Source organism: Lepidochelys kempii, chromosome 3 (assembly GCF_965140265.1).
Source record: "Lepidochelys kempii isolate rLepKem1 chromosome 3, rLepKem1.hap2, whole genome shotgun sequence".
Taxonomy (NCBI): Eukaryota; Metazoa; Chordata; order Testudines; family Cheloniidae; genus Lepidochelys; species Lepidochelys kempii.
The window spans coordinates 84,479,037-84,492,884 of NC_133258.1; the positions used below are offsets into that span (position 1 = coordinate 84,479,037).

The following is a 13,848-nucleotide window of genomic DNA, read 5'->3' on the forward strand; positions in this document are numbered from 1 at the left end:
GAAGGAGAGCAACTGGGGTAGAGAGGTAGATTTATTTATTTGGAAATAGTTAGATATTTATTATAGTAGTTAGTATAAATAGTAGTTAGATATTTATTTATTTGTTTTAATTTTACTAATGTACTGAATAGAGAGATTCAACACCCTTTCCCCTTCAATTAACTGGTGTTAAATGCCCACAACATACATCCCACTGGTTCTCCAGCAAAACTAGGGAAGACTAGACTTTATATTCCTGATATTTCTAAGATAAAAACATGCACTAAAAACTGTACAAAATAAACATTATTTTAGTCCTTTTTTATACACCATACACTTTATATAACATATAGAAGCAAAAAAGGACATACACCAATTTTAAAAAAAAATCTTCTACTAGTCGCCTTTAAAACTGGTGCCCATATTTTCCCCATTGCAAAGACATTTTGCACTTTTGTGTTCTTGTGGAGCACACAGGTTTTGGCTGTGAAACCTCTGACCTATATTACTACGGCTATTAACAAAGATGCTGACTGAATGCAAGATAGCTGCATACTAAACAATCCTTCCAGTTTGTTTCCTGGTAAGTGCACTATTGTTGATAGCACCATAAGTGTCCAATCAGGCAAATAAACAGAATGGAGTTTAAAAAAAAGCAGAGAAAGACAAAAGAGTCTGAGAGAAACTCCTTTAAAGAAACATTTGGAAGGGACAAGGGAGAGAAGGGAAACATTGGTCAGTTCATGAGCCTTTCATTTCAAGGGCCATGAGCAGTAAAAGTGGGTTTGATGATATCACATTAGAGCCAGGTATGCACAAAACACTGTACAAAGCAGCAGTCTCTGTTAAAGATGAGTTCCGCAGCAGGATTCTAGGGGTGCTGCCGGTCAGCATGGTGATGGCTTGGTAAAACTGTATTGGGGAAGCGGGGCTTGCACAGCATCCATCTGACTCTAGCTGCTGCCTTGATTTCATGACTGCTAAATTTATTAATTCGTTTAAAAAAGCATCAGTACTTTGTAGTTTACTGATGGTAAAAGGCTGTATATGTTCAAACTACAACTGGAAACATCTGCACCAATCTGATTTCCACTGAATTTGCAGTAACTGGAGTAATACCAGCTAGTTGATGCAAAAGCATATGGGAAGCTCACACATGGAAATAGTTAGTGCTCAAAATGCATCCTGGTGTAACTTACAAGAAGCCAGTGGAGTTACAGCAAGGATGAACTTGGCCCAACATGCACAAGAATAACCTCAGAGGAATTGAATGTGTGTCATAGGCAATAAGTCTAGCATGAATGCATAAATCAAATTATAGAGCTGGAGACAAATGCTTATTGTTGAACCACACACACTCTACTACTTTGGGATTATTGCTTTAATGTGGTGACTTTAAAAAAACATTAGCTTTACATTTTCTAGTTGGCTTGCCATAATATAGTTTTCACTGGTGATCTCCATTTCAGCAACAGCCAGCATGAAAATCAGATGTGAGAAACAGGTCTGCAAGAACTGCAGTAGTTCACAATGCAGAATTTAGCTGGAGTACAGTTAGTGTCTCCAGAGAACATTCAGACAGGAACTGATAACTAAACATTCTTCTTTGAGTGATGGTCCCTATATGGATTCCAGATGTGGATGTGCATGCATACCATGCACCAGGAGGTTTTTAAAGCAGTGTCTGTTGACCTGCACGTGCATCCCCTCATGCTCACAGCCGAGGTATAATAAACCATGTGGGTCAACACCTTTTGAGTTCCCTCTGACTGCCACATGGCTGGAATCGGAACCCCTGTTCCTTCATGCTTTTAACTCTGCTAAGCGAGTTATTTCCCGTCTGTTTTTTCTTGTTTGTAGTTGTCATTCATAGTGTTATATAGCTGTAGTTACTAGTAGATAGTTAGTGTCGTTTATTGCCACATTTGGGGGAGACACCCCCCTCTTCCAGGGACTATGCCCTGAGTTCATGGCTTCAAGAACTGTGCCTCTTGCCCTGGCCCATTTTCGGTGAGTGATGAGCATGAGCGCTGCCTGTATCGCCTCAGTGAGGCCCACATTGCCCCCTGCTGCCCTATTTGTAAGTCATTCCTGCCTCTGGAAGTTCTTGATTGAGGATGCCATGCATCCGTGGAGGCATTCAGTGATAAGACTGACGAGTCCTAGCACTCTCTTAAAGACTCCCATGCCACGCTCAGGTCTCTCAGTTTCTATACCTCAGCCCTATGATACAGACAGCAAAAGCAGCGATACTGGCCTTGACCGCAGGCCTCCATCTGGCTTACTATCACTGCTGGCAGGAGGCACCACGTCAACGGCAGCAATCCCAGAGACAACACTATCTCGCCTCTGCCATGACCACCTCCTTGCCCCTCTCCCACCAACCATCAAAGCAACAGTTTTGGTATACTTGTCGAAAACCCAGACCCCCCACCATCCCTCCCACAGTGCCACATACTGTCTTTGGGGGCCATCTTGCCCTATTCACTTCCACTGGGGCAAGATCACCACGGACAGTTGGGTACTAGAGATCATCAACCATGGATACTCCATAGAATTCCTGTTGTTTTTGCATCATTGCTTCCCCGCTCCCAACTGTCCCTCGGGGACTCCTCCCATCAGGGCCTCCTCCAACAAGAAGCTGATGCTCTTCTCCTCAAGGGCACCATAGAGACCGTCCCATCTAGCTACAAGGGGCTCCCCTTACTTCCTTATCCCAAAGAAGGGCAGAGGGCGCTGCCCCATTTTAAACCTTTGAGTGCTCACACCTTTAGCCGGAAATTCAAATTCCATAGGGTGACACTCGCATTGATTATCCTCTTGCTCTCCCAAGGAGCCTGGTTTGCGGCTCTCAACATAAAAGATGCCTGTTTCCACATCAATATTCACCCAGCCCATCGAAAGTTTCTCCGATTGTGAGTTTGACACAACTATTACCAATTCCAAATCCTGCCTTTTGACATAGCAACGTCTCCATGTGTATTTACCAGTCTTTGCCATCATAACAGTACAGATGCAAAGTCTCGGCTACTCTCTGCTCTCCTACCTGGATGACTGGCTCCTAGTTGTGCTCTCCTGCCAATGCCTCCTCTCCACCATCCTCACTGTCTGCGCTCTTCTCACCTCTCTTGGGATCTGTATTAATGAGGACAAGTCAGTGCTCATACCTACCCAACAATCGGCTTCATTGAGGTGTGACTTGACTCCAATGAAGCATGGGCTTTCCTTCCAGCAGACCACTTCACCACCAGCACAAACCAAATTGCAAGCCTGTGCTGCAACCCTGTACCACCATTCCGCTGCTGTCTCTCTCTTCGCAGACATATGATAGCGCGTACCTCAGTGACACCACAGGCCCGTCTTCACATGCATTGCCTCCAGCTCTGGCTCCTCTCTGTCTACAGGCCACATTGTGACTGCCTGCACAGCAAAGTCCTGATCCCCTGGCAAGTACTGACATCCTTCACATCATGGACTGATCCTTCCCAGGTCCTGGTTGGTACTCCCTTCAAACCTCCTATGCCACAACCCATGCTCACAATGGATGCCTCCCTTGTGGCTTGGGGAGCTTACCTAGACTGCCATATAGCACAGGGCATCTGGACACTCAGGAAGCTAGGTTGCATATAAATATCCTGGAACTGAGGGCAGTCCATTTCACCTGCCAGGCGTTTCTTCCCCTCATACGGGCCAAGCACATCTAATTACTCTCCAACAACATTGCAGCAGTGCTTTACCTCAACAAACAGGGTGGTGCCAAGTCTCCCTACCTCTGTTCAGAGTCCATTCACCTTTGGAACTGGTACATCAAACATCAAGTCACACTCCTGGCCACGTACCTCCCGGGCACCCAAACTCCCTGGCAGACACACTCAGCAAGACACTCTACTTGAACCACAAATGGGAGCTGCACAACACGTGCCTCTTCCACAAGTGGAGCACCCACACTGGGACCTCTTCACCACTCACAAGAACCTCAAACTTCCATTTTATTGCTCCAGAGGAGCCGTGGGGGACGACTCTCAGGACGATACCCTTCTCCCTGGACAGACTCTCTCCGCTATCCCTTGCTCCCCTTCAACTTCAAGTACTGTGCATGATTTGCCGGGATCAAGTGATGGTAATCCTCATACCCCCATTTTGGTTCTGTCAGTTTTGGTTCACTGATTTCCTTAACCTCTCCACCTGCACACCACTCCACCTCTGCACACTACCGGATTTCCTCATGCAAGACCAGGGCCAACTTCGGCATACCAATCCCGGCCCTCTTCACCTCAGTTTCATTTTTGGATGGAGCTCAGGCATAGACAGGGCATGCTACACCCCCATGTGACGTATCCATACCCAAAGCAGGGGGGCATCCACCAGAGCCTGCTACCAGGTGAAATGGAGGCACTTCACCTCCTGGACTCACCGCCACCAATACCCGCTGTCTACGATATCCATATCTATCGTCCTCTATTACCTTCTTGAACTTAAGACTTTGGGCCTATCCCTCAGCTCCATATGGGTCCATCTAGCAGCGCTCAGTGCCTTTCTCTCCCAGTGGATGGTCTTTTCATGTTCGCACACCCTACCACTGTACACTTCCTAAAAGATTTGTTCAATATCTTCCTGCCTGTATGCAAACCCACATCCTTATGGGACCTTAAATCTCATTCTCTCTGCTCTCTCAAAACTGCCCTTCAAGCCCCTGGCCATGTCCTCCCTTTCTCATCTTTCCATGAAAGTAATCTTCTTAGTAGCCATTAACTCAGCAGTCATGATGGCTGACCCTCCCCTTACATCATCTTCCACAAAGATGAAGCTTCCTTTTGTCTCCATTCCTTCTTAAGTTGGAGTTGGAGTTCCACCTAAATCAGTGTATCCACCTCCCAATTTTCTGCCCCAAACCACACACCTCCCATGCAAACAGGGTCCTCCACTTTCTGGATATCCAACGTGCATCAGTGTTCTACCTCCACTGAACCCATGTATTCCATGCATCACCAAGACTCTTTATATTGATTGCTAACTGTTGTAAGCACCAAGCCCTCTCCTCACAGTGCATTTCCAAATGGGTCTCTAGGTGCATTTGCGAATGCTACACACTCAACAATGTAACACCACCTGATGTTGTCACAGCACACTCTACCTGAGCGCAAGTGGCCACATCGGGCTCCTTCACCAATGTCTCCGTACACATCTTCATATCTCACTACGCCATCACCCACACGGCGGCTGTGAATGAAGTTGTGGGCCATGCTGTACTACAGACAGCACTTCCAAGCACATCCTTACACCCACCTCCATTCTGGTCACTGCTCACTACTCATCTATGTTTGGAATCTGTATAGGGACCATCACTTGAAGAAGAAGAGGAGGTTAGTTGCCTGTAACTGGCGGTTCTTCGAGATGTGCAGTTCTTATTCGGATTCCAATACCCACCCTCCATCCGCTCTGCTGCGGACTTGACTATTCAGTGGACTATTCAGCCCAGATACAGTAACTCCATGGGGTTCAAGTTCCAGGGCCTCCTAGCTAATACTCTGGTTCCCCAACCATCTTTCCCTCTGCAGTAGCTTCAGCCCCTGTGGTTCTAAACACCCCAGAGACAGGTGCTCAAGCCACTATTACCCTTCCCCAACTCAAATCAGCCCCAGGTCCCCTTCCTATTCTCTCTGCATCAGCTCCAGCACTCTGACTGAATAATGCACCTAGCCAGATTCTCCAGATTCTCCAAGTTACAATATTAAATATGCCCCGTTTCTTCACCCTTTCTTCATAGGTCATGGTTTTTCTAAACCTTTTATCATTTTGTTGCTCTTCTCTGGACTCTCTCCAATTTATCCACATCTTTCCTAAGTGTGGCACCCAGAACTGGACAGCGTACTTTAGCGAATGCCTCACCAGTGCCAAGCAGAGTGGGACAGCTACTGCACATGTCTTATGTATAACACTCCTATTAATACACTCCAGAATGATATTAGACTTTTTTGCAACTGAATCACACTGTTGGCTCATATTCAGTTTGTGATCCATTATAACCCCCTGATCCTTTTCAGCAATACTACCCCTTAGCCAGTTATTCCCCATTTTGTAATTGTGCATTTGATTTTTCTTTCCTAATGTAATACTTTACACTTGCCGTTATTGAATTTCATCTTGTGGATTTCAGACCATTTCTCTAATTTGTCAGGGTTGTTTTGGATTATAATCCTGTCCTCCAAAATGCTTGCAACCCCTCCCAATTTGGTGTTATTTGCAAATTGTATAAGCATACTCTCCACTATATTAGCCAAGTCATTAATGAAAATATTGACTCAGGACTGACCCCTGTGGAACCTCACGGGATACACTCTCCCAGTGACAGCAAATCACTGAATACTCTTTGAATACGGTGGTTCAACTAGTTGTGCACCCACGTTGTAGTAATTTAATCTAGACCACATTTCCCATGAGAATGTCATGTGGGACTGTGACAAAAGCTTTACTAAAATCAAGATTTATCACATGTACTGCTTCCTTCTATCCACTAGGCCAGTAACCTAGTCAATGAAGGAAATTAGGTTGGTTTGGCATGATTTGTTCTTGACAAATCTATGCTGGCTGTTCCCTACAAGTCCTTACAAAGTGCTTATTTAGTAATTTGTTCCGGTATCTTTCCAGGTGTTGAAGGTAGACTGACTGGTTTAGAATTCCCAAGGTCCTCTTTGTTCACCTTTTTAAAGACAGGTACTATGTTTCCCTCTCTCCAGTCCTCTGGTACCTCACCTGTCCTCCATGAGGTCTCAAACACAATTACTAATGGTTCCAAGATTGCTTCAGCTAGTTCCTTAAGTACCCTAGGATGAATCTAATCAGGCCCTGTTGAGTTGAATACATCTAACTTGTCTAAATATTCTTTAATCTGGTCTTTCTCTATTTTGGCTTGTGTTCCTTCCTCCTTGTTGTTAATATTAATTGTGTTGTGTATCTAGTCACCATTAATCTTTTCAGTGATAATTGAAGTAAAATAGGCATTAAACACCGCAACCTTCTTGACGTCATCCGTTGTTAGTTCTCCTTCCCTGCTAAGCAGCGGACCTATATTTTCCTTCATCTTTCTCTTGCTCCTAATATATTTATAGTCCCTCTCTAGGTGTCATTTATTTTGTGCCTTAGTCTGTCTGATTTTGTCCCTACATGCTTGTGTTTTTCTTTTGTACTCCTGCTTAGCAATTCATCCATATTTCAACTTTTTGTAGGATTCATTTTTGACTTTCAGATCATTAAAGAGCTCCTGATAAAGCCATATTGGCCCCTTACTATTATTCCTATCTTTCCTTTGCATCAGGATAGTTTGCAGTTGTGCATTTAATACTGTCTCTTTCAGAAATTGCCAACTCTCCCACTTATCCCTTAGATTTTTCTCCTACACATTCTCTGAGCGTGTTAATGTCTGCTTTTTAAAAGTCCATTGTCCTTATTCTGCTGCTCTCACTCTTTCCTTTCCTTAGAACCATGAAATCTATCATTTCATGGTCACTTTCACCCAAACTGCCTTCCACCTTCAGATTCGCATGTGGTCAGAATCGAGTTTAAAATGGCCAGTTACTTCCTCCACTGTCTGAATCAAAACGCTGTCCCCATTACATTCCAAGAAACTATTGGAAATAATATTAGAAAAGTAATATGGAAAAACACATTTGTCTGGATAAAGTCCCCCATTACAACCAAGTCTTATGTTTTGGATATTTCCGTTATTTGTTCTAGAAATGCCTCATCCATCTCCTCTTTCTGATTTGGGGATCTATAGTAGACTCCTACCATGACATCACCCCTTTTATCTTTACCCAGAGACTTTCAGTTGGTCTGCCTCTCACCTTCTGGACCTCAGAACAGGTGTATATATTCTTGATGTATAATGCAACAGCTCCTCCCTTTTTTCCCTGCCTGTTCTTCCTGAACAAGCTTTAGCCTCTATACTAATATTCCAGTCATGAGTTATCCCACCAAGTCTCTGTAATGCCAATTAAGTCATAGTTTAGCTTATGTACTAACACTTCCAGTACTTCCTGTTTATATTCCCCACACTCCTTGCAAGTGGTCATTGTGTGTAATGATCAAAGGTCAAAGATTCAAAATGCATTCCTCGCTCTCTGACATCAAAGGAAAAGCCCACACGGTTAAAGACACTGTCATCTTGCTTTCTGTGTAAAGGAGCTATAAATATGGATTCAAGAAATGATCCATCCTCTGTTTGGACTCTTACAGAGAAGTTTACCAGATGCAAAGCTGAGATCCCCAGAGATCTCTGGGTACCCTGAAAAGACTTTTGGGAGACCGGCAGTTTATTACATCATTGCCACTGTTTGGAATTACAAACTATGACTCATCTGTACATATATTTTACTGACTTTAAATCTATCAATAACTCTGTTTTTGAGGAATCACTGAATCACTGAACCAAGGGAAGCCTCCTCAGCTGAGGCTTGAATTGGGGCATAGCGCATGGTAAATGTGTGAATGGAGCCTCAGGTTGCCACTCTACAGTTCTCCTAGAGCGAAATTCCTTGCAGGGAACCCAGTGAGGTGCTTGATGTCTGGGAGAATGAGCCCTGACAGACTAAGGAGGAGGGGCTTCTGAAAGCTCTGGCAGAAGAGAATGCAGGTGATTTCGAGAGTCTCTGGAAAGATACTGCCTCTCCTTTCATCCTCTTGGCAATAGAGCCAAATAACCTCAGAGATCTCCTAAAGGAGTGTTTCTCAACCTTTTCGATACCAGAGTCCAGCTTGCTGCCTTCCTCAACTGTGTCAGGGAGATCTCAGGGACTGGCACCGGCCCACAGACTGGTCGTTGAGAAACATTGTTCTAAAGGGCTTTGTCCTGTCCAGGTAGATGGCTAGAGCTCTATGTGCATGTAGGGAGTGGAGTTTCCTGTCCTCCCTATTACTGTGAGGTTTCAGGTAAAATACAGGCAGGGGAGCCGTCTGCAACAGGTGAAAGTCAGAAGGAACCTTGGGGATGAATTTGGGGTGCATTCTCAGGGATACTTTGTCTCTGTGAAAGATCATATAAGGCAGGTCTGCCATAAGGGCCCTGAACTCACCCACCCTCCTGGCTGAGGTGACAGCCATGAGGAAGCCCACCTCCATCAATAAGTGTAAGAGGAAGCAGGAGTCCAAGGGTACTAAGGATACTGGGATACTGGGTTCATAAATACCAATAGCACCATGTTCATATCCTGAGCAGGCGTAGATCTTGATACTGGCTGGAACATTCTGATAATGCCTGTTAAGAACTTTACTGCTGTGGGGTGCGTGAAAACTGATCAGTTTTCCACTGTAGGAAGAAAGGCATTAATAGCTGCTAAATACCCACATCATGAACTGATGGATAGGCCTGGTGCCTTCAAGGACAGTAGATAATCCAGGATAAGAGGAATCCTGGACTCCTACAGAGGCAAAGGATGCTTCTGGCACCACAGGGAGAACTGTTTCCATTTGGCAGCATAGCACTTTCTCATAGAGGGTTTTCTGCTATTGTGAAGGATGGATTGAACTTCCTGTGAGCAAGATCTCTCTAAGTGCATTGCCCATCCAAAAAAAACAGGCTGCCAGATGGAGGGATGCCAGGCTGGGATAGTTGGTCATGCCTCCATTCCGTGACAGTAGATCTGGAAATGGCTGTAGGTGAATGCACAGGCAAGGAGACATCTGCAGAGCTAAGATGAACCAGAACTGTTGCTGCCAACGTGGTCCTATTAAGATCACTATTTCCTTGTCCAGCTTGATCTTCCAAAGGATACAAGATAGCAGGGTGATGGGACAGAAGGTGTGCTTCAACAGGTTTGACCACTGGACTAGGAAGGCATCCCTTCTGGAGTTGTACCCCTGAGCATCTTGTGAGCAATAGGCCAGGCACTTCCTGTTTCCCTGGGTTGCAAAGAGGATCCAAGATGGGAATCCCCACGGATGAAAAATCTATTAGACCAGCACTCAAAGAAGAATGGCAGGAGAGCCACAAAAGACAGGTATGAGGCCTATGTCTGTACAATGCGCCAGCAAGTGAGAAGAACAACTCTGATACAGTTGCAGGCAAAAGCGTCAGTTTTTGTGGTCTACATTTAAAAATGCTGGTTACCACTAACCTGGGCATGTGGCAAAAATTTACTGAGCTCCCACCACTGGCAGCCAATGCTTGAATGAAATAATAATTCAATGACTCTCATCACCCAGTGAGCATCTTTTCTCTATTTCCTTTTCCCAACATTGTTGATTAGAGGAGTAGTTGGGTTTAAACTGATGGTCTCATTGATGTTCAGTCTCCTACTGTTGCCAGAGTCTTTCCACAAAGCCAAAATCCACTGTTGATGATTATCATATAAATATACAAATATTTATGAATGTTACTAACAGCAGCTGGTGGCATCATGGCTAGAATCTGACAGAAAGAGCAATTCCTGGTAAACGAGAACATATGTTTACAGACTAATACCTCGATAATCAGCAGTGATGAGTGTGTGCAGAAAATTTACTTTACCAAAACCACATTTAAATGTCTTTTTAAATTCTGCCCAAGTGGCGTTGTGTCTCACTGCAAATTATCCTCACCCATTAAACATCCATAGATTTGTGAGCTTGTCGCTAACTCCTAACAGTAATACTTAACACTCATATTATATTTTAAAAGCACTACAGACAGGGACCCAGATCCAAAAAGATACTTAGGCCCCTAAACTCCAGAGTTTAAGTACCTAAGTCTCTGGTTTTACGCTCCACAGCAATACACAAAACCCCATCTTGGCAGCCACCTAACCCTCTAGGCACCTAAACTCACTTGCACCTAAATCTTCAGAGTAAAAGTTCCCTAGACACCTAAGTTTCTGCCTCTGGGCATGCACGCTGTTGCCTCACTCTAGGTGAACTGGTGCCTAAGCCCTAGTGCAATCTACGAACTGGGGAAGAAAAACGGAAGAGCTCCTATCTTGCCTGTTGAGCCCATCCATGAGGTGTGTTCTGAGCCCATTTACTGGACTGAGCCCCATTCAAAATCAGCTGGAGGAGGAGGTGGAAGTAAAACCACCCACATTATAACTTTAGCCCAATGAGTAGAGCACTCACCCAGGAGACCCAGGTTCAATTCCCCTCTCTGCCTCAGGGGAGAAAGGGAACAGGGCTTTCCCACATCTCTCAGGACAATGTTCTAACTGCTAGGCTATGGGATATTCTGATATGAGCTTCCTCACTCTTTCCTATCGATGCTATTCCACTTGGGCTAAATAACGAAACAGTCCTTGGAGCCAGAGGACGAGACCCTGGGTCTCCCACCTCCCAGGTGAGTGACCTAACCCCACTAAACTATAGAATCATTCTCACTCCCTCGCTTTGCTCCAAAGACTAAGTATTTATACACAGTGGAACAACTTCAGTCGGTCAGACTGAGGCAGCTCACATCAGAATATCCCACAGCTAGGGTGACCAGATTTTAGAGGGACAGTCCCGATATTTGGTGCTTTGTCTTATATAGGTGCCTATTACCCCTCACCCCCTGTCCTGATTTTTCACCCTTGCTATCTGGTCACCCTACCCACAGCCCAGTAGTTAGGGCACTCTCCCAAGAGGTGGGTGACCCTGTTCACAACCTTTTAACCCTCCTAGGAAGAGGGTGGGAAATGAACCACATCCTAGGTGAGTTCTCTAGCTACTGGACTAAAAGTTATAAGGTCATCACTGCTGCCACCTGCTACTCTAGCTGTTCTGTGAGCAGCAAGACATGCACCTAACTCATTCTCACAAGAAATGATTTAGGCACTTAAACTGCCTTACTCCAGGGGAGGGGTTCCCAGCTGTGAATCACAAGCAGAGATAGGTGCCTCCCTACATCCCAGATGTAAGTGCCTAACTCTGTAAGACAGGTGGGACTTAGGACACATCCTTCTCGTCAGCATCTCCCATTAGACTCCCTGCCTAGTGTGTTGGCTTTTATAGATCCCATTCCTAGGTGCCTCTCTCTCCCCTCTCTCTTTCAGGGAGCTTGAGTGCCTAACCCAAGACTTTGTGGAGCTCATCGCTGTTCCAGTGGTTTCCTAGCTGACTAAAAGTTAGGCGTTGCAATGCTCAGCATCACAATGCCTAAGGCCCTTTGGGGATCTGGAACACACCAACTAACTCCAAACATCTCTGTGCAGTAGGTAAGTCAATCTTAATGGACGATAATGAGATACCAAGATTAAATGACTTGCCCAAGTTAGAGGCTATGCTAGAAATCCACAAGACCACATTGTCTCTCACTACATTAATAATAATAGCCCTCAGGAAGCAGGGAAGTGTCATTTTATTGCTTTTAAAAATTGAAAGTAGTCTTTCACCAACCTTTATGCATTATTTTTGAATTTTCTTAATCTGATCGTCATATGCAACTAAGTCACTGTGCAATTTTTGCCTTGTATATTTGCTTTTATATTTATTTGTGCTGCTGCCAACACAAGTGGTACCAAAACAAAATGGGGAATTAATTTTCTGGCATCTTTGATCTTTCTTACCAGCTTTCTCAAAACTAGAAATGCAGCATGAAACAGACTTTACATTAACTGCTTTAGGAGATGAAGACAGGTGATAAATTACTTGTTTAGGAGGCTATGAGTTTATTAATCAACATTACTGCAGGGTGTAATTTCTGAAGTTGTGTCAGGTATTAAATAATAAGTTAAGAGGACTATTTTGGGATTTCTATAAGCCTTAAATCTAAGCATGTTCTATAAAATGGAATTGACATCTGCTAGCCAGCTTGTCACCCAAACAATTCCTAATGCAAAACCCAGCATAAATTAAAATATTAAAACTTTCATAATTTCTTTTAATAGTAAACTGTGGACCTGATGCAACTGTATCTTACATAATTTCTTTTTTTTAAAAAAATCATTATTTTAATAGTAATACAGGTGACAGCAACTCCTTACTGCAGTCTAAAAATTATATTCGGAGGTGCTTTGCTGTTAAATGCAAATTCAATTTGCTGTCTCAGTTTCTTGTTTTTCTGACTTTCTGAGAGGTTATTGTTTACATGGTTCTGGGCTGCTGACCTCTCTTTCCTAGGAATGCAACACCAGGCTCATTGGACTGTGCATAATAGGACACCCTGATAGATCAGAACTGCTGAGCTCCAGGGGAAGGAAAACTACTGCTGAATAAACAGTTTGCATGTGTGAACGTGCATTTTTCATGCATATACTTTCAAGCCAGCATGAATTAATTTGCTTCTGCGGCTAAGAGCTTTACTGTCAAAGATTCTTATTTTTGCTTTTTAGCACAATCTTTATAACACAAAAAATATGTAATGGTTGGGTTTGGGATTTCAGGACTGGCATGGGAGCTTGGATTTCTCTTAAAATTTCCTCTGTTCCTTATACTGCATACTAAAGCCTGGGTTACAAGGAAAAAACATTTACCATTTGGAGAAGATGCAAAAGCTGTATACAAAGCTAATACACACATATATACTAAGACTGGATGAATGATTTGGTTGGAAATCTGAACCAGCTATCTACTGAAATAAAGTCTGAATTTAGGATTAGTAGATAACCCTTGAGCAACAGAATGAGCTGCTCTGTGACCAGTCTAAAAGAACACTGGAATTTACCAAGTCTGTGGTCAGTAACAGAAGTTCTGTGTTCATCTATCCCTAACACACTGAGAGTCCCAGTCCTGCAATATTTGCGCTCAGATAATTCCTGCCAGAATCAGGTAAGAGTAGCATATACAAGAGGTCTGCAGCACTGGAGTATGTATGAATATTTCAAAAAGTTGAATTGGACTAATCGGAGATTTTTCTAATAACTTCCTTGCCTCTTGAAATGGGGGGGAGTTGTCCAAGTAGCCACAAATTGTTGATACCTACTGTGATAA

General features: G+C 43.9%; 1 protein-coding gene across 3 annotated transcripts in view; it reads right to left on the reverse strand.

Moving 5' to 3' along the window:
* Positions 1-13,848, reverse strand: part of METTL24 (methyltransferase like 24) — an 87,901-nt gene that overhangs the window by 13,847 nt on the left and 60,206 nt on the right. Inside the window, exon 5 of one of the 3 annotated variants that reach the window (XM_073337034.1) lies at positions 3,026-3,114. The exons of the other annotated variants lie outside the window; for them this stretch is intronic. Within the exon in view, the coding sequence (XP_073193135.1) occupies positions 3,026-3,114 (89 nt within the window). The remainder of the gene's footprint in view (positions 1-3,025; positions 3,115-13,848) is intronic. 3 annotated transcript variants of the gene reach the window in all.